Source organism: Cupressus sempervirens, chromosome 10 (genome assembly GCF_028749045.1).
Source record: "Cupressus sempervirens isolate cs-2001-9-10 chromosome 10, ASM2874904v1, whole genome shotgun sequence".
In the NCBI taxonomy this organism is placed as follows: Eukaryota; Viridiplantae; Streptophyta; class Pinopsida; order Cupressales; family Cupressaceae; genus Cupressus; species Cupressus sempervirens.
Genome location: NC_143127.1, coordinates 494699130 through 494721433, shown reverse-complemented (window position 1 = coordinate 494721433; position 22304 = coordinate 494699130). Strand labels below are relative to the sequence as shown.

Sequence of the window (22304 nt, the reverse complement as noted above, 5' to 3'; positions counted from 1 at the left end):
TGTGTGTATATATATAATCACACACATTTCTCTTATTTCTTTGTGTGTGTGTGTGTGTGTATATACTCACCAACCCACCCACAAACCCAAATGGGATTTTTTTTTTTTGCCCAAACCACGAACTTGAACTTGAATTCTTCCCTGAACCCGAATTGGTAACTTAGTTCTTATGTCAACTTAGAAGCTATCAATTTTATTGTAACAAGTCCTTTTTGTTTAAAATTTAGTGTTGTTCAGAAAGTGTTGTGAAATCATCCCTGAAAAAAGAGGGATAGATTGTGAAAACCGCCTTTGTTATAATTACCAGTTAAGTCCTTGTTGTAGCCAACTACGGTAAGAAGGGAGCCTCCCCTAATGCTGAGAGAAGACAATAATCTCACGTGATGTTGTCTAAAGTTACAATTTTGTAAGTTGTGGTCACAATGGCTTACAAAATTTTTAGCCAACATAATATTCAATTCAATTATTCAATGAAAAACGCAACACAACTACTAAAATTAACAATCTCACTGACAATGCATATCTAAGATCTTGAATAAACGTTTGGCTTATGTAAACAATGAGGAAAATCACAGTTGCAACTTGCAATATCTATCTAAAATTTAAATACAACTTTGACTAGTCTTTACTTCATATGTTGCATTCATATGTGAAAATAGATAGAAAAAATAATATTCAGGCAGTGAGTGAATTTCAACAACTACCAAATAGCATGTTTTCCGATTTCAAGAAGTTGAAACAGTGAAAGCACTAAGAACAGCATTTTGTACAAGTACAAAAAATACAAACTGTAGATTTAGGCTAGCCAGCTTACAAAGGGCTCACAAAAATATCATCCTCCACTGGATCTCCTAGTGCATGATCAAATGATGGCATATATACATATCCCTGAGATAGAACCATTTTAAATCTCGTAAGTAATTCTATAGTAGCAAAACTGCACTGTCATGTATTAGATGGTTTACATGATTTTTCTGCGTACATTCAGCCGCATTAATATTTTCCAAACGAAAGCTTCAGGCATAATCTCTTTTTTGTAGGGATATACTTTTTACTTCGAATATTACTCAGAAAAGAAAAACGAGACAATCACATTCACCGTCAAGGCATATAAAATTAATATATGCAAAAGGATTTTTGAATAAAAAATACCTGTCTTCGCAGGGTAGCAAGGTGTGACAGAAGACGATCTGGGTCAAATGTCCATGGAGCTGGAAATATTTTAAAATATCAAAATATTATTCAATGTCAGGTTTGTTGGGGTCAAAAGATCATAGCCTCTAGGACATCCATGCCAATGTTTTCACACTGAGTCGTGCTCTAATTTCTCCCATTACAATTCAATAGATATTTATTGAAATTTCCTCACCTCCTCTTCTTAGATGTGCTTCCTTTGGATCCTGCAATAACAAAGAAAACAAAGGGTCAAGTAAAAATAACAATCTTAGACTAGCCACTACTTGCCTCAATCTAAACCTTGTTTCAATTGATCTGAAACCTCTACAAAAAATTATATTGCTTAAATTCAAGTCTATTTTTCCCTATCTTATTTGCAAACATGAAGGATATAACTCACTTAAAACATCTGAACAAAATCTCAATAGTTTCTATGCAGTTCCTCAGGATATAAAACTTCCCAGAATGAAGATATTATAATAACAGACCTTCATCATGTCAAGTTGGGAACGATATAGATGGAATCCATCCATTGGAACAACCACAGCAATATCAACAGGCTCTATCGGAGAAGTCATTCCATCTGCCTTTTCAAGCCAGAGTGTATTCAAACGACGAACCACTTCATTTGATACCGTGGACTTGCCTGCGCCAGGAGGTCCAGCTAACCCAATAATGTATCTGTAAATGACCAAAATGAATTCCAACTAACAATTTCCACTAAAAATACAAATAATAAAGAAGACAAACAGAATCATGGTCTGGGATGGTAACGTTTTCCTCTTTAGTTCTTTGAAAAGAAAATCAGAAAATAACTAGCTGATTGGCAAACATGTCCCATAAAGTTTATCCTCATGTAATCATGTCCATGAGATTATACAGTCAATCAAGGAGCCCGTGTATGTATTGTATGGAGAAAAATGTATTAAAAAGATCCTAGTAATGCCATTGTAATATATCAGCCAAGCTGCTAGCAACTTTTTTCGTACCCTCTTCCAGTCAAATGAAGATTTGTCTTTCGAGCAGTTTGTTTTGCATGAATGTATAAAGTTCTTGTTGTTTTCTCTGAGATGCAATGTTTATGAACTTTCTTGTTTTGAGTTGCCGAAACATTGAATGGCATTTACAAAGATAAACAAGTATTGTTTTACAAGAAATATGTGCTTCAACTGCTTAATGAGTCAAAATTACACGAACAGATGTCATACATTTAAATGCATTTAAAATCTAATCTCACACAGTAGCACAGCTCAAATGAGGCAACAAAGGAAGCAACAGAAACAATGAATTATCAACAATTGTTGTGCAATGACCAGAACCTGGAATCAAGGTCTGAGTTGGCAATAGCTCAAATTGATTGCAAAGGTCTGTGATACAGGTATTATTTACCACCATGAACTCCTCGAAGAAGGATAATCACTTGACTCCATGCCAAAATTAAGCTTCCCAAGACAGTGAAAAGCAACTGAGTTCTCCAGCTACAGGACAGGACTTCAATAATGTTTTCAGATTGCACAGAAAAATGGACAGCAGTCTAAAGGCAGTCTGAAAATCACTCTTAACACTTGGAATTCTCCTTAAACTCTGTGGCAGCAGCTTATTGCAAAGGATGACTTAATTCACAACATAGCAACTCAAAGCTTTTTTAATTCATTCCATTCTCTCATATATGAGGTTCTTGAAGTGAATAAGCTGCCCAACCTGATTTTAATAATTAAATAACTTGCACATATACACCATGTGCCTGAGCTCCAAAATGGATGCCTTAAACATCCAAAAAATAACACTCCAAATCTGTTTTGATCGACCAGCAAACTCAAATATAACAGTCTACATAATATGGGTTTTAATCTTCAAACTTGATGTGAATATAAGCTGCCAGCTGGTGTATATCTCGCATAAGACAAAGGATTGCTCTGATCCTTTCAAATATCCACAATCCTGAAAGTCCACATCACCGCTGAAAGGATTCAATATTTCTCTTTTTTCAGAGTTCCATGATTCGAACTTGCCTTTGACTCGGCAAGGTCAGCTTGACCCACGCCTATCAATGAATCGGCAACAGCTCAGCTATGACTCAACAAAATAAAGAAACAAGGATTTTCACGTTTTAAAACTTGTTTCATGCACCCACTATTGAATAAAGCTTAAAAACACTATAACATCATCAAATAAAAGCTAATATTAACATGCATCCATCATGTAAGTACAAACGTAGATTGTAGCTGAAGGAAAATAAAAAACATAGATATGCAGAATTATAAATATTGTCAAATGTGTATAAAATCCATGACATCAAATGTTCCCAAACATGTGTAAACTATAAACAAAAAGAAGTCTATGGCTCAGGCTTTACTTCAGCCTCAACCTCAGAATAGTATGTCTGCCTTCTTAAGTTTAACATATATTTCTACTTGGTTGCAATTTTGTCTGAGAGTCTTTGCACACCTTTTGTGAAAATCACCCTTTGTTCATGATTATATGCATCTATCTGTTGCGTTAGTTACTGATGTGGCCCCCTGGAGCCTGGAGGCAGAAGCGGATGCAGGATGCATTTGGAAGCACACTGGATGCTGGCAGAATGTGTTTATTAAGAGTTAACTTTTGTTCACTAACCAAATCACTATCCAGAACTCTATCACAGATTCAGTCACTGCTCAGAGCTCAGCTATAGGCCTAGTATGAGCCTCAATCATCTTGTATGATACCCTTAATGAAGTATTTCAGACTTAAATGGGAATGCTGTAGCAGTCCCTAACATAGACAGCTCCCTTTGTGGTAGTACGACCCTCCACCAGGTATGTACATAAAGCCTTTGAATGTGTAAAGTCCTACTCCAACCTTGATGGCTCTCACAAAACTCCCAACATTGCCTAGTTTGGTATGGTCAGCTGATAGACAATTTGTAACAGCAGTAAGCACTCAATGAACTCCCAACAGATAGACAATTATATATTGCCCTTTGTGAGCAATGTTGGGTGTTTTGTGAGAGACAACAAATAGACATTTATATATATAATATTTAGCAATATTACACACACACACACACACACACAAAGGCATCCATATGCATCTGCATCCCTTGCAAAAAAAAAAATCACACTTCCTGCATCTGTTTCCGAGTTTGCATCAGAATCGGTAACTTAGTCTTGCATTGTAGATGCGCTAGTCATCTTTTGCATCACTGTATGTAGACCACTAAGAACCTCCTCATCTACCTTGAAGTTATCAAGGAAACAAAATGATGGATTGAGGAAATACATTGCTACATGGATAGGCCCGTGAAGTTGGTTTTGCCATCTCCTATCAATGATCTCCCAAATGGGGCTATACTTAACGTCAACTCCTACATACTTGGATCTAATGGGTTCCTTGGCCCTATCCATGCCCTCATATATGTAGCCTATAGAGGGCTTCTCCCCATCAACTCCTCATAGGAGAACTACGAGGGGCATAGTGACTTGCATATAATGTAAAAAAACACTAAAGTCACAAGTGCACATTACAAATTTTAGCTAAGAAAAATTACAAAGTTGCAAACAAAACAAAATTATGTAGGGGTCCAAAAACCTTGCTCATCAAACATACAATCTATCACATCTGTCCCTATAATGGTCGTAGCATGGGATGAGGCAATCCACACCTCACCAAGAAAAATGTGTCTCAAAGCTGCTTTTGATTTCAACAAGGATTTTAATGTAAGGAAATTCGAGGCAAATCTTGTGACACCAGGACAAGCCAACTCTTTTTGCTTCGTGTGTTATCCTGCATTTTGTCACTACAAAATGTAGGTAACAGTACGAAACTTTTCAACTTAGTTTTGCATTTCTCAGAGTTTAGTTCATTATTTAATTGGTTAGTAGTGATCAACCAATCAGTTCCAATTGATATAATGAATCTTTTTACTGAAGGCTTTCGTCAAGTCTTTTTCGTTTTTCTGTTTGTTGAGCCTATGCTTGATTTTGAAGCCTTCAATATCAATTTTCTCATTTTTGATTGTGCATTTGTTGGCTTTTGGTCATTTGGTTTTGCTCAAGTCATTGCTTTTGGTTTTCCATTCGATTCAATCTAACTTGGGGCTTAATCGGAGTTGGCAATCAAAAGATATGATCATTTTAGTATCCAAAAAGTGGACCTTTTAGGTGCAATTGCACGAATTAAAAATATCATGTTATATTTTTAAGTTGACATTCACTTTTTGAAAAATATAAACATAAATTTACTTTATGTTATGTTTTTAAGTTACTTCATCCTTTTAATTTTTACTTGAAGTAACTACAGTGCACTTTATGTTATATTTTTAAGTTGAGTTGCTTTTTATTTTTTCACTTAAGTGACTATATCAACTATATAGTCTAAATTAATTTTTGAGTTTTAAATTAAAACATCTTGATAAATATTATTTTTAAGATAATATTTGCACATATATATTAACTATAAATATTATTTATGAGTGTCATTTGAGTAACATTTCTTCAAAAATTAAATTGACATGTGCTTAATTCATCACTTAAATTGTGCAAACATGTCTACAAACATATTTTCATAAAAAATATGCAATTGCACCTAAAACGTGTGATTTTGAATGAAAATGTCATGTAAAAACACAAAAAACATATTATTACATGTGTTTTAAAATGTGCAATGACTCACAAAAGGTGAGACATGCATATTACATGTGTTTTTCAAAATATGCAACAGCACCCAAAAGGTGTGTTTTTGCCTAAAGGAGATTTTTGTGCAAAACTTAAAACATGCATACGCACCTAAAAGGTGTGTGTTTGCTTGTGACTTCAATTTAAAACATGCAATAGCACCCAAAAGGTGTGTTTTTGCCTATTGAGCCATTTTTGAAGATTTTAAAACATGTAATGGCATCCAAAAGGTACATTTTGTTTTCAAGAGCATGCATATGCCCTCCTAGAACCCGAGATTGAAGATTCAAGGGCAAAAAACTTGATGTTTTCCTCCTCCAAGAACACATTTTTCATAAAAAATACTTAGATTTGCCCATATAATGACTTGAAATCCATCACAAGAGAGGTGTATTTGAGTTCATGATTTTGCATATTCAAGAGCAAAATGACTAATATTTTTGCATTTTTGAGCCACGTTTTTGTTAAAAATGCCCAAATTTGGAGCAGTTTTGATCACTTTTTGGCTCAAAAAGAAGTCATTTTGAGGTTTCAATTCATATATATATTTTTGAAGAACACAGTTTTGCCTTTAGATGTCAAAAAAACTTCATTTCATGCCTTTTATGAATCATGTTTTTCCTAAAAATGCCCAGAAAATTTGGGTTTTTATCCATTTTTATGCATTTTGAAGTCACGTTTTTGGATTTGGATGCATATATATGCATTTGGGGAAGATGTTTTTGCATTCCCAAATAGAAAATAACTCAAAAACATGTATTTTTTGGCCACGTTTTTGCAAGAACGACCCAGATTTTAGCATGAAAAGGGCACGTTTTTGTTTAAAAAATTCAAAAAATGGCATTTCCAGCCCATACATTTGGATCAATAGAGGTCATTTGTGAGTTTTAATGCATGCTATTGCCTTTGGAGACCATGTATTTGACATTTTCATGTCAAATTCAATGCTTCATTGCTCGTTAATACTTGTTGAATGCAAGTACGAAAGAAGTCAAATTATTGTTTGAGAATCCGGATTTGGTGAAGAATTGGTCTTCAAAGTCTATGATTCTTGCTATTTGGGCTCTTTGATCTCCAAGTAAGTGGACATTTTCAAACTTGCTCATCAATTCATGCTTATCTTTCTGTTTCCATGCATATTATGGCTTGTTATTGCACATTTGTCCAAATGTATGCCATGTAACGTGCAAATTCTCTTTAAATAGGATGAAAACATTCATTTTTAAGTGTTTGGAATTTCCTCAAATTCCAATTTCAAATTTGCACATGAAAGCAACTTGCTTCTTGACATATTTGAGTCTGAAACCAAACGTATGTGAGTCTTTTGTGCTTGTTTTCATTGTTTGTTTGCTTGTTTTTTCATTTTTCTTCATTTGGAAGAAGTTGCAAGTTCTTTCCCAAGAATTTGAGCATGTTTCACTTCACTCCACCTTCCACCTCTTCATGCAAGCGCATTGTTTCATTCCATATTCGCCATTACATGCCAAGGCACATTGCATCCATTCCTTTCATATGCAATTACACTTCTACATGCGATTACTTGTAATCTCACCCTCCATCCGCGCTTACATGTAATCTCATTCTTCATCTACGATTACATGTAATCTCATCTTCCATCCACAATTATATGTGATTCCATCCTATTTTCCAAATCCGCTTACACACTTTTCCATCCTCCCAACCTAATTGCATGTTCGCATCAAGTCACAATTACATGTAATCTACTTTACGTGTAATGACATCTAGAGAACCCGTTTTTGACTAAAGGTCACACTTTTAAAGTCAAAAGTTATCATTTGCACACATTCCCATGCACCAAGCCTTTATTCCTCAAAATATCTTTATAAGAACTCATCCTTTTCCCATACGCATTTATATGCCATCCATTTTCCTAAGTCCCATTTTAGCCCTAAACATATACTGTTCCTTCGAGATCCATTTTGCCAATATTCTCATGGACTTAGAATCCATATCTTCCAATGATGGATTCAATCCCATTGAAACTTTCGTGTCGCAGCAAGTCGAGATATGCCAGGATTTCTATAAAGAATGAAGACATCTAGTAAAGAAGGCATGTTTCAAACCAAAGAAGTGGTAATTCATTTGGTCTCCATTTTCGCAATGGTTGTTCGAGAACCTGAGTTCGTGTGAGAATGCACCAAGCACTTTGCTTCAAAAAAACAAAAAAAATGTTAAAGGTGTTAATGAAAAGTTGTTCCTAAGACACCGTCAAGAAGGATTTCAAAGTGTCAATGATTCCAGAATGTGCCAATCTACAAAGGAGAATTTATGACAACTTGAGCGAGAAAAGCTTGATCACATCAAGTTTTCAAATGACAATAGAAAATTCATAAAAAATTGGCCCATGTTACATTGAACCAAAGCGGAGGATTTTTCTAAGGGTGTCAGGAGAGAAGGGAAGATACACATGGCATCCCTTTAATAGATACTCAGAACCGATATTTATTATCTTGGATAGTGGCTTCTTTTCAAACGGGTTTATTTCAAGCATTGGCAATATTGGCTCTAGATATCTACCAGAGATAGTGCCATTGTCACAAGGACAGAACAATCAGATAAGACACCACATATCATGAGCTCTATTAAAATTTGAAGACCAGTAGCAATTATGAGAAGAGTACAATCCATGTAGCGTTACATGGCTAATCAATAAGAGCTCGGTATTGTTACACCCCAAGTTTTGACTTGGTTTGAAATATAGTTGTTGAGGTTCACATGAAGTCAGTTGGCAGTTTAATTTGTTATAATATGGTGAAATGGTAAGATAGTTGTAATGTTCCGGTCATAAAATAGATGTATTTAATTAAACTTTTGTAACGGGCCGATTGATTTAATGTATCTCGGACCCATTTTCATTTTTATTTCAGTAGTTTGTGTCACTGTCGGCTATCTTTGTACACCCTTGGAAAGTTTCCCGATGGGTATTTAAGCACGGCTTGTAGGTAGTCTATATATATGCTTTGGATTATTTTTCTCTGTACTGCGAACTCCTATTTAGGGTTCTCTGTAATTTGCCATTTTGGAAGTGAAAGACCTTCTTTATTTGGCTCGTGCGGTCTCGGTGGGATTCAACTCACCCTATTCCATTGTTGCATTGTACTTCTTTGCTTAGATTTGGAAAGCCGAAGCACCATCATATTGCGAATAACTATTGGTTCGATCTATTCTTTGTTCTGTGCACTTCCATTTTAGTGTCTATTATTTTGTGGATTCCATCAGCATTCTGTGTATGAGCAACATTGTGTTTCCATCACCAACTATGTAATTCCGCACTGCTCATTCCTCACCCCATCCATCCTTCTGTGCCGTCCTTCACCTCCTTGTACGACTTGGGCAAGCCACCGTACAACCTATTATTCTCACTATACGGCCTGCTACAAACACCATACAGCTAACTTTCCTCCACCGTACAGCTTCACAACCTCCACCATATGGATTGATAGACTCCTACGTACGGCTAGCAATCTCCATGCTGTACGACTTTGCATTTTGCCCTCCAAATTTGGCTCGTACAACCTCTTAGTCTGTGCATTCATATTTTCGTATGGCTATTCTGGTTTCAGAGTTGGTCGGAACATTACAGTGGTATCAGAGCAAAAATCATTGGGAGCATCTCTGAAACCGTTCGAGAAAGTGGTCGCGCAACACGGGTAGTAGCCGCGTAGCATGGGCAATGGCCGCACAACACGGACAACTGAGGACGTGCAACACAGGTTGAGGTCACGCAGCACGGGAGCATGTCCGAAACTATTCGGGAAAGTGGCCATGCAGCATGGGCAGTAGCTGCGTAGCACAAGCAATTGAGGCCGCGCAACACGAGCTGTGACCGCGCAACACAGGAACCTCTCTGAAACCATTTGGGAACATTACAGTGGTATCAGAGCTTTTGATCTTGCCTGCCTGTGGAAGTGAATGCAAGTTTATTCTCGGAGGAGAAGACGAAATAACCCTATTGATAGAATGGCAAATCATCAGGATCCTACGACAGAACTCACGAATCTTTTGAGAGAGTTGAACAGAAATCAAATGCAAATCAACGAAACCCAAAGGCTTATGTAGGAAACTCTACAAAAATTGGCCGAGGGATAAACAACAGGAGAACAAAATGGACATAGCGATGATTCTGTTTTCGGAAAAACAAACTTTCAACCGTCTCCCTCTCGACCCTCGATACCCATCTTCCTTCCAAGGATGGAAGCACCACACAAAGGAAGAGAGCCTACTTTTGAGGAAATGCAAGAAAAACTTCGAGAAGATTGGCAAAATGCAAATATGGAAGGAGATATATCTTACAGAGACTATGTTGATCTAAGAATGAGATATTCTGGCGGAGGAAATGGCAGTTATTTTAATGACGATCTCAAGAGAAAGATCGAAAAGGTAAACTTATCGCCATTTGATGGATCTGGAGTCATTACCGCACAGTCGTGGGTCCTAAAGGTAGATACCTATGTCCAACTCAATCCAATGCCCAAAGAGGAAGCAATCAAGTTCATAGCACTTCATCTGGAAGGAGTGGCGCATGAGTGGTGGCATCATGGACTGGTCACTCTCGGACATGACCAAGTGACCTATTATGTTGAGTTTACTGAGAGACTCATTGATCGTTTCGATGGGAAGGATCCTGAGCTAAACTTCAAAGATCTAGCTCAGCTAAAGCAAACGGGCACGGTAGACAACTATGTCACCAAGTTCCAAAGGCTGTTTGTATTAGTCACAAACATCTCTGAAAGACGTTGAATTGTGTTATTCATGGATCGGTTGAGGGAGCCTTTCAAAGAGTTCAACCCGGGCACACTCAATGAAGCTATTAAGGAGGTGCATGACATGGCGGCATCTTACTCCAAAACTCACGCAGTTACACCAATACCCTCCCCACAAGAAGAGAAAGACAAGGAGCCAAGTCAAAAAAACCTCAGTTTGATGAAGATTCTTGGCAAAAACTCCAAAGGAAAAAGCTTTGTTTCATGTGCAAAGAACCATGGGGTCCTGGTCATCGTTGCCTCGGGAAGGGAAAGATTCATTACATTGAGGTGATGCCTAATGACGACGAAGAACAAATACCTGCAGCGATTGATGAAGAAATTACCCAACTAGAAAGAATAAATGCCTTGATACAAAAAGGGGATTCCATTGCTACCCTCACTACACCGACTGGAGGTGGTATCTTCAGAGTTTGCGGCACACTTCACGGAAAACGAGTCCCAATCATGATTGATAGTGGCACCACACTCAATTTCATCAATTCATTTTTGGTCACTAGTAAAGGCCTGCGCGCAGTTGAGCGCAGAGGATTTGAGGTTAAGGTTGCAGGAGGAACCTTGTTACCTTCCACTCATGTGACCCCACGGCTACAAATTTCCATGGGAAACTATACCCTGGCAGATGATTTCTTTGTCATAGATTTGGTTGATACGGATATCATTTTGGCCATCCAATGGTTGGAAACTCTTGACCAGTACACTCAAAGTTTCAAAAGGATGGACTTTTCATTCGAGACGGATGGCAAGGTGTTGGTAAGAGGAATGTCAAATAAAGGATCGAGGGAAGTCACAATGAAGAAGATGGAGGCAATTTTTAAACAGGATTTGTGCCAGACACTGCAAGTAAAAACAAGATAGTCAACACCTCACCGCATTCCTTGGATAATTGGCAGGCCCATCTATTGGCTGAGTATTCCAAGAACACTTTTGCCTGTGAGTTGATGGATGGTTATGTACGTGATGAAAGATACAAGGTTATTAACGACATCATTTACTTCGATAGGAAGATCTACTTAGTGCCTGACTTGAAACTGAAGGAGCTGATTACAGAAGGTTTCCTAGAACCGGATTTGCATTTTCTTGAGGACAAGCAAATTTTGGGACGGGAGGACTGTAATGTCCCCGTCATAAAATAAAGGTATTTAATTAAACTTTTGTAATGGGCCGATTGATTTAATGTATCTCGGACCCATTTTTATTTTTGTTTCCGTAGTTTGTGTCGTTGTCGGCTATCTTTGTACACCCTTGGAAAGTTTCTTGATGGGTATTTAAGCACGGCTTGTAAGTAGTTTGTAGGTATGCTTTGGATTATTTTTCTTTGTATTGCGAACTCTTGTTTAGGGTTCTCTGTAATTCGCCATTTCGGAAGTAAAAGACCTTCCCTATTTGGCTTGTGCGGTTTCGGTGGGATTCAACCCTCACCCTATTCCGTTGTTGCATTGTACTTCTTCGCTCGGATCTGGAAAGCCGAAGCACCATCATATTGCGAATAACTATTGGTTCGATCTATTCTTTGTTCTGTGCACTTCCATTTTGGTGTCTCTATTATTTTGTGGATTCTATTAGCATTCTATGTATGAGCAACATTGTGTTTCCATCGCCAACTGTGTGATTCCGCACTACTCATTCCTCACCCCATCCATCCTTCTATGCCGTCCTTCACCTCCTTGTACGACTTGGGCCTTCGAGTCATCCATTTGAGCCACTGTACAACCTATTATTCTCATTGTACGGCCTACTACAAACACCGTACGACTAACTATCCTCCACCGTACGACTTCACAACCTCCACCATATGGATTGATAGACTCCTGTGTACGGCTAGCAATCTCCACATCGTACGGCTCTACACTTTGCCCTCCAAATTTGGCTCGTACAACCTCTCAATTTGTGCATTCATATTTCCGTACGGCTATTTTGGTTTCAGAGTTAGTTGGAACATTACAATGGTATTAGAGCAGAAATCATTGGGAGCATCTTTGAAACTGTTTGGGAAAGTGGTCGCGCAGCATGGGCAACTAAAGCCGTGCAGGACGGGAGCATCTTCGAAACCGTTCAGGAAAGTGGTCGTGTAGCATGGGTAGTAGCCACGCAGCACAGGTAGTAGCCGCGTAGCATGGGCAATTGATGCCGCGCAACATGGGCAACTGAGGACGCACAACATGGGCTGAGGTCGCGTAGCACGAGTTGAGGTCGCACAGCACGAGAGCATCTCCAAAACTATCCGGGAAAGTGGCCGCGTAGCATGGGCAACTAAGGCCGCGCAGCACGGGAACATCTCCGAAACTGTTCGGGAACATTACAATAGTTAGTCGTTATGATTTCAAGTGAAGATAACATGCTAGTTGATCGTTAATCACAAATTCATGGAACTGAGATGATGGTTAACCATTGTGATTATTTATAATTAAATAATTTATTATGATAATATAATGTATTTGTGGAGAATTTCCTTGTAGGAAGCATGTCGAAGGGGTGGAAGCATTGTCAAAAAAGAATTAGGCAAGAGCATCACCATCATTGAGAAAATGAGTTGAGGACCTAGCAACTCGAAAACAGGATACATTTGTGGGACCCGCATGAGCTATTTAAATAAATAATTTAATCAAAATAATTGAATTATAAAACATACCTCAAAAGAAGTTAAATAATCATTCATCATATTATAATAGATATAATTATATACGTGCATATAAGTATAAAAATGAAATGGCATCATTTATTATAATAATTTAGTAAAGCGATGTCACCCTATTAATATATTTACATGTACATTTATAAATATAAGATTATAATAATATTTGAAATATAATAGCATTTGAATTATAATATTCGAATTACTATCTTCCAACACTATTCTTTCCATTCTATTATTCCTTGGTTTTTGCCAATTAACATTTGGTTTGGAATCAATTTAATATTTGACATTTCGAATGGTCTTTTAATCTTTCCAACTTCTCTTCCAACGTTTTTATTTTCTTTTCCCTCTCTTTTCCCAATCAATTTAATACTTAGAATTTGAATGGGCATATAATCTTTTGTAACCGAAGGGAGCCAAGAATGCACGTCTTTCTTTTTAATTTAGTTGTGCGAAGAGTCGGAGTGGGGAGTGGAGGCCAGTCACTCTGTCTTCTTCTGGCAAAAGTGCCAAGATCCTCAGAAAATATACGTCCATAGCTTTCATATTTCAAACCTTCTAAATTAATTTCTCGTAATTCGATTGGGTTGGGTTGGGCAATTCTACAATCGGACAAATGTCTAAATTGTATGGATTTAGCAAATTGGGCAAACCAGATCTAGAGAGTGGAGGAACTCTTTATCTAGGTCTCTCTCTAGATGATAATGAATTGTGATGGAGTTTCATAAGGAAAGTTTATTCAATCTTGAGCATGCAATTAATGCTTACTGTGGCAGATGCTGCAACTATGGTTCTCTATTCATTGCTCACTCTTTACATCACTGCAACTCCGAGACTTTTGATTGGCATTTCAATACTACCCTTAATTTGCGAATGCTAGACTTTATACCTGGTACACAAGAAATCTGCTGCATATGGAATAATAATCAGAGTTACATTATTTCGTGCAGTGTATATTTGGAGGTGCATGGAGACTATGTCATTGATAGGAACCGGTATTTCCTTTTCGAGTCTCTGTATGTTGAGAAGAGGCTAATATTTTGCTTAGAGGTCAATAATCTCACATTTCCCCTCTTTGATATATACTTGTGAATCTGGAATATCTATTTCTAATCTTGCAGTGATTTTGTGGTCAGCAATTATAAGATTTTGGTGGACTCTTTTATAGATGTATGTTAATCTGAATGCAGTCGGTACATAATGATAGGACTGTGAGGTGAACAAAATATGTTTTCAAACTCCTTTCTAATCTATATTGAATATCCATCCATAGCCATCTATGCATTGTTAGACTGAGATCAATTTATAATACTTTGTTATTGGTCCCCTGCATTACATAGAGATCATTGAAGATCTTCAATGAGTATCCTTGTGATTTACATCATATTTGAATTCAAAAGGTAGCTATAGAAAACCTAATTGATTGTGTGAATCAACATTAATGCCCATGCTATCATAATTTTCCGAACAAGACCAAAATACTATAGATTTTCTAACACCTAGGATTCACTGGCAAATATGCCATGAAATGGTGAAGTGGTGTAAACAATAACTCAATAATCATAATCTTACAGACTGAGGAATTCACCGGCAAAGAAGCCATGAAATGGTGAAGAGGTGTATTGAATCTACAAGAACGCAGAGGAGAAATCAAATATGATTAAATTAATTAATTAAACAATAAATTCTAAAATCTTCAAGAATATCCTTTTCAAATCACAAATTGTGAAAAGTTTGAACATATATGTTGGGAATCAACCAAAAGAGCAAGTTGTTCTGAGAATTCCAAACACTTGGGACTCACTTGGCTGTGTAGCCAAGGAAATGGGTGATGAGGTGAGATAAAAAAATCTGCAATAATATGAATCAATATCAATTATGACATAACAAGATTTAATATTTTTTAAAAGGAAACATTTAATAGTTCATGCAAGATCCTATTTAATATACCTCTTGCTGTCAAGTCAAGAGGTGTGGTTAATACCAGGATGCTTAGAGGAACTAGATGATCCCTATATATTCTGGGTAGGGAGGGCCTTTCTCGTTAGAAATCGTGTGGAGATAAAGTTATGGTCTGAGGTTGGGTGGATAAGCCCCTGACAATGTTTCACCTCTCCCCAATTTGTTAGACATACAATAGTCAAAAATAAGAAATGCATTCAATTGTTTGTCAGAAACAGGTATTATCACTTTTACGATGTACAAGCAAGAAGGAAAGATTAAGTGAGTTATTTCATCATTACAGTTATTTTACACTTAGAAATTATGGATTGTCTTTCATTTATATAAATATCATATATGAGCATATCTTTTAATTTTATGTTAATACCACAGTTAAGAAATCAGAAGGAAAGAAATGATACAATGATATTTGAAGCCCTAATTGATCCAAAGATAATTGATGCCCTAATGGAAACAGAGGTATTTGATGCCCTAAGTGAACTACTCATAATTGAAGCCCTAGGTGATATAGTGGTATTTGAATCCCTAAACGATCCAATGGTAATTGATGTCCTAATTAATATAGTGGTAAGTGATGCCCTAATTTTACTTAGTGGTATTTAAGGATAATCGTCACTTTGATTTTTGATATAGTGGTATTGGATGATAATCGTTATATGATATTGTTAAAATGGTTTTTGTGGACTAACCTGGATGGTTGTAGAAGCATCCCCAATTTGGTTTCGATCTCAAAATTTCATGGTATGTGGATTTCAATTTCTATAGTAAATTCACTGATGGGATTTTTAACTTCTTAGTTAAGAAATTTTGTTTAGCTATTTTTAATGGTAAATCTCTTTCACATGAACATGACTGATATAACTGTCTTCCTATGAAATGAAGAAATAACTGTATTTTCTTGAGTATGTTAGTTATTAATTGAGACTCGGGAAATTGGGATGTTATAGGTATCAATAAGAAGGGAAGAAGTTGAACTCAAAAGCACCACAACAAGCTGGCATGATAGTTAATAAGCAATCAACATTCAATTGAGATCCAACATCGTCAGGATAGATAAGAAAGGAGACAAATCCTATGTAGTGAGTACATGCAGATCAAAAACAATTTAGAGAATATATATCAGAATACTATCACACTTAGACTATCAATTAAGAAATTCAATAATTAAAAAATATTTAAATTCAATGAATCTGAGACCAACCACCAATGAATGGTCAATCAATTGCTAAAGACCAAGTCAATAGTTATGAACTTAATCAGTACACAATTCAAATCCAGTCAGCGGTGACTTACCAATAAGAGAGCTTTACACATCTTGGAATGTAAAGATCAGTATACATATATATATACAACATAGATTTATAAATCAATAAGGAATCCTACTATATAGTAGTGAACAAGTCAAAAGTGAAGATAAAGGAATAGATTTAAGATTAACATAACTAGATTAACATTTATATATCCATTCAGTAATAAGGGAGAAGGAAGAATTAAATTGTATGGAGAGAAAACCAAATAATGATATATCTAGTTTTGAACACAAGTTATCACTTATTCATTATGAAGGAGATAGGGTATTAATTACATATAATTTGTATAGAAACAAGGGGTTAACAAAATGGATAAAAAGAAAAAAAAGATTATTAGTTATTCATATTAGAAAGATTTATCTTGTTAAAAAGAAAAATCAATGTATTCAATTATATTTTGATCCATCTTACAATCCCTAGTCAATGGAATTTGTTATTCAAAGACAAAATTAAGGCAAATACACCAAGGGACATTACACAAAATGACACTCTTTCATAGAATGTGCAACATATGAGGATATTCATGCTTGGTATGAAATCATCTTCAAGGCTAACAACATACACCATTTATTTGATGAAGATAGATCAACCAAATTGCTAGGTTCCTAGTCAAGTTTCGTCGCAGAAGATTAAACATTGAAGGAACATGATGATAGTTTGAGGTTGTGATCTCTTGGTCCGTTAGATTGATCAATGTCATGGACACCATTAGAATCATTCACTCATTCATTCTCATTCATTTAGCTAGTATTCTTTGAGAGATATTTTGTCGTCATAAAGGTTGAAATGAACCAACTCCAAAAGCACAAAGGTTTTCTTCTCATGAGAAAAAATATCATAAATAATTATCTTCAACATCTTCCAAATGAGAGCCAAAACTCTATGATATGTAGTCTCAACTACAAACTAGGGCAACACCAGATTAGGGAAGCTCATAAAATAAAATAAAAATCTTTCCCCTTTAACTCATTAAATATCAGTTAAATTTGTTTATCTTTTTCTCCAATATCCACTTCATTTAACTTAAACGATAAAGTCACTTTATAAATTGTTTAAGTGAGATAATTGAACATATTTCTAGTATTAAGAAGTACAAAAAATCCTAAAATTGAAAACTCTACACTTTGAAGCTAAGGAGAGTCTTTTTGATGGGTGTTTTATGACCACATCAACATAGAAAAGTGTTAATAGACACTCTATCGTCTCTTGAAGATAGACACCTTGTATGCTAAGATTGCGAAGATTATGGAGGTGACTTCAGAGTTCCTACTATGGACATGCAACATTGTAATGTCCCCAATTTTGAGTTGCGACAATGTTGATGGATTCAATCCATCACTGGGTCGTTGTAGGCTGATACTGGTGTCTAGAGGACCTTGTTGTGGAGTTATTAGGTTCTGCAATGGCTAATGGTGTAATGTCCCCATTTTGGGACATTAAAAATATTAAAGGCATATTATACATAATATTAAAATTGACTTGGAGAGCGTGGACTCAAACTATAAAAGGTCAATTTAATATTATAAAGTGGGCAAAAAGGACATGGAGAGATAAGACGAAAAGCCAAGGGAAGTCAAAGAGTCATAGCTGTGAGGATAAAAGGAGAAGAGACTCTTACATTTGGGGAGGCTTTTGATTAATTATACAGATTTTAGTTTATCTTTGGTGAGGGTAATTAGGAAAGCTTCATCTTTCAGCTAGTATGAGGATGTAGCCCCTTGTGCCGGCAGACAATGGACGCAAACCCATTGTCTTCGGAGGTGTTACATCAGGTGCCTTGCATGTGCTTACAAGTTCTTTAATTCTAGTTTTCCAATCTAACTGTAAAGCTGTTTTTAGGATTGGATAATGGATGTTGGTTATTGTACTACTGTTGTATAATGCAATAACGTGTTTCTTTGAGGAGTTTAATGAGACTTTGATGGTTTCATTATGTTGATTTGTAATGCCTTTCCACATGTTTGAATACTGAATCTTATTTTGAGAAAGTATGGGTTTATATAAATTGGCAACTCTTCTGTTTTCTATGGTGTTTTGGGATACAAGAACCTATGTTAAGTTCTAAATATATTGTCGGAAAGGAAATTTAATAAATACCCCATTAAGGATACTTTAGTTGTATCAAAGCTGGTTTTCTTGCCAGCCTATGAAGTTATAACAGCGATAAGTTTCTATAAGGATATTGTTATCTCCAAAATCTGCACCCTAATTTGCTTTAATTTTTAAAACCCTCAGCGATTTTGGAAAAACATTGGATCAACCAGAAGTTGTGGGTAACCTATGACTTGGTTGAACCTCCAGATTCTAGGCCGGTTCCTATCTGATATATTCAATACCTTACTTATGCTAATGGAGACATGAAAACTTGCATGGAAAAGGGTAAAAAGACAAACTTGAACATGAAAAGCTAATATATAAAATAAGGTGATACACCAAAATTGATAACACAAAATGCTGTTATACTTGAAACACAATGAAAGTTTTGACAGATAATCACAAAACCTTAGCTTGGAAGAACTGCTATTTCATCTCGATAATTTAAGAGAAGGTTAGGATTTGAAAATATACGAAAGGAAACTAATCACAATCGAATATATCGATAATGAAAACACAACTCAAAACCTATTCAAACAGATACCAAATAAGGAAGATGCAAGACAAGACATAATTCTGAAGGTCTACCAACAAAACACAATTGAATAACGTCAAACACCTCAAAGCATACAACCAAATCCCTTCCTCCAAAGCTGGTTCCAATTAAAACTTTATTCCAATCAAAGACTAAAATAACAATATATTTGCATAATAGCTTAGAATAATGAAGAAAAAGATCCCAAGGACAAAATCACATAAGCATCCCTCTTCCCTCAAAATCTCAAACCTTTCTTGAAAAACAAGAGGGGTATATAACAATCTCCAAAAACAATACCACTTTCCATCAAATCAGGAAATCTAGGTCGAAATAATGAGTTAACTCCTTATCAAGAACCCCTAACAGCTCCAAAAATATGTCTCATATATCTCAAACTGAGCCTTGACCACTCATGCATATAAAGAGTCTAAAAAGACCCCAAAATTGCCACAAATAATTCCATAATGGACTCCAAACTCTTGAGTCTGAACTAGGCCTCCAAAAATAGCAACTGAAACTCCCCCTTGAAATTTGGCATTAAAAGCGTTTAACTCTCCTTCAACTATTTGATACTTCTAGTTGAACTTTAACATCACAATGCAAACTTCCTTTTAAAATCAAACTCTCTCCCTTTTTTTTTTTACTTTTATTAAATTGCAATTAAATTATTATTATCTAGTAGTTGATTTATAATTTATCAACTAAAAAAAAATAATAACATTTACAATTTGCATGAAATGCAATGCAATAATAATAAATTATTAAAATAATAACATAGACATTTAAGAGATAAAGTCTATATTACTATTTTAATAAAAAGTATAAAAAAAAACAATTCCTTACATCTTGCATGGACCCGAAATCCTCATGAAATGCAATTTAGGAATTAATAAAAGGAAGGGAGTTGAGAGTTTGATTTGTCATTTTATGGTTAAGAGCAAGCAAAGGCAAAAACTCGGCAAGGTTATTTTGAAACCCTAGCCGCCATGAATATCTCAAACCTGTGATTTTCTTTGCTGGAAGATGTCATTTTTGGTGTTGTATTGCTGTTTTATAACGCCTGGAGGATTCTCAAATTCGTAGCATGAAATATGGAATTTTTTTGAGGCTGCCGATTAGTTATTTGTTGTTGTTTGAAGCCAAATCTGCCCTTTTTTGTGGGTTTTCTCTTGCATTGCTGGGCTTTGCTATCTGTGAGCGCCATTTTGTTTTCTCTTTGGTTGCGGACTTGTGATAGCAAGCTGGAGTTTAAACGCGTAGAAATCTTGATTTTTTGGCTGAAAGATGTCATATCCTGGGTGCCATATTTATCTTTTATCATTTGCTACGGGTTCATGCTGTTTAAATCCCACCTCTGCCATATTTGGATGCTTGACACTCCAGATTTGTCTCATTTCATGGCATAAAATATATACAATGGTAAGTATTGCCTTTTTGACATAAATTGTTGTTATAATGCAAATGCCGAATTTTTTCCATGCTGAGTTCTGCTTGTTTGAATGCCATATCTCTTCTTGTCCTTAACCGCAGATTTATGATGTGTAAAAAAAAAAAATCATTCATACCATGTTTTATCATGAGGGTTTCTGCTTGTTACTCTTAAGTAAATTGACCAATCTGTGCAAGGACCTTCATAGGTAGGAATGTCTGATTGCAGGTGCATACTATTTGCGATGATTTGTTGGTTTGCCCATTAGGAAGCTCCTTAAATATTATCTCCCTGCCTTGAGAATAAAATGTATTCCAGATTGAATGTTTATAATGATTTTGCTAAGAGAGCACAACCATTGAATACCCAAAACCAAGTTAGTTTATCCAAACCAACGATATATAAGTCATTACACCTTATACTGCTCTCTGGATACACTAAGATGCATTGTAATCTGCCAGAAATTGTCACATCAAGTCCTTCAAAGTTGTCAGTTTGAAATCCTCTCTCAACTACCAAATTATTATCAATGTAGTTATGAATAATTTCTTTGCCAAGGAGTTCTGAAGTTCTGCTTCCACATAGAGTCTTCTGATATATGAAAGGATGGTATCTTGGGGCTTCTAAAAGAGAAGCAAGTGTTCCTCTATTATTTGAATGTGGCTTCGGTTCCCTTATTTCTTCCTCCTAATCAAAGGTGAACTCAATGTAATTAATTTTTTCCTTGCCCATAATTGCTGACTAGTTTCTCAAGGTTCTCTATAATTAAAACACAAGCTCTTCCTCCGCAGATAAATCTTGATCTCATCTTTTGTCCATGTTTCTGGTAGAATCTCTTCTGTAGATTTAATACCTCAACATTGGGGTACATCTAATATTACAGTATTCTAAACAGTTGTTTCACTTGTTTTTCTTAGTTTTCTTCTAAGTAAATTGAAGAAAACTACTTTTGGTAGAGGCTCTGCAACTTCAAGAAAAGAGAGAAGCGGAAGTAAACACTTGTATCTGTTATCTCTGGAATTGGGATTTTTCTTATTTCAAGAAATTTTTTAACAGTAAGCTGTAATAAAATTAAAGATTTCCTTGTATCAGCTTCGTACTGTTGTGATTTTATTGGTATATAATATCCTTTTGCTATCTCGAACTTGCTGCTCCATCTTTGCATATTCAGGAATCAATCTTGAAGCTCCATATAATGCTGTATTTTTTTAAATTTTTCCTGATACTGATGAGCATTATTTTGCTTCTGTCATTGCTGTGATTGGTACGTATTGCATCATAAAACATATTTGTTACTGGTTCTGGAAGGTTCATGAGTGATTTGCAGGCTGAAAATGATTATTTTTTGTGATAATCACTCCACCTTAGCTTTTCTTCTTACATATGCGAAACAAAAGGTTTCAAAACTTAAAGTTTGTCCCTTTGATATTTCATTTGTTGTTATTGCCATATTATTTGCCTCATTCTGCATATAGCCTACTCATTCAGTTCTGATGCTTTGTCATAAAACCAATTTGTTGCTCTGAAAGTTTTATTTGACTTTTTTCCTGATAAATATTGCTGAATCTGTCTTCTCACGCTGCATTATTCTGCCATTCTTTCACTGTAGCATTCATTATTTTTTGCATATGTGAAACAAAAAGTTCCAAAACTTTAAAGTTCGTCCCTTTGATGTTTCATTTTCCTGATCCTGGTATGCATACCAATCACACTTGCTA

At 35.8% G+C, this 22304-nt stretch overlaps 1 protein-coding gene across 7 annotated transcripts in view; it reads right to left on the bottom strand.

The window, feature by feature from the left end:
- The window catches only part of LOC149534828 (P-loop containing nucleoside triphosphate hydrolases superfamily protein), a 167851-nt gene that overhangs the window by 37030 nt on the left and 108517 nt on the right, over window positions 1–22304 (bottom strand). For all 7 annotated transcript variants that reach the window (XR_016356738.1, XR_016356739.1, XR_016356737.1 and 4 more), the window contains exons 6-9: window positions 1665–1857; window positions 1370–1400; window positions 1153–1211; window positions 815–888 (exon numbers count right to left, since the gene is read on the bottom strand). Coding sequence is in view for 4 of the 7 variants with exons in the window: in XM_089803359.1 (XP_089659485.1) it covers window positions 815–888; window positions 1153–1211; window positions 1370–1400; window positions 1665–1857 (357 nt within the window). In the remaining 3 variants the exon portion in view is untranslated. The remainder of the gene's footprint in view (window positions 1–814; window positions 889–1152; window positions 1212–1369; window positions 1401–1664; window positions 1858–22304) is intronic.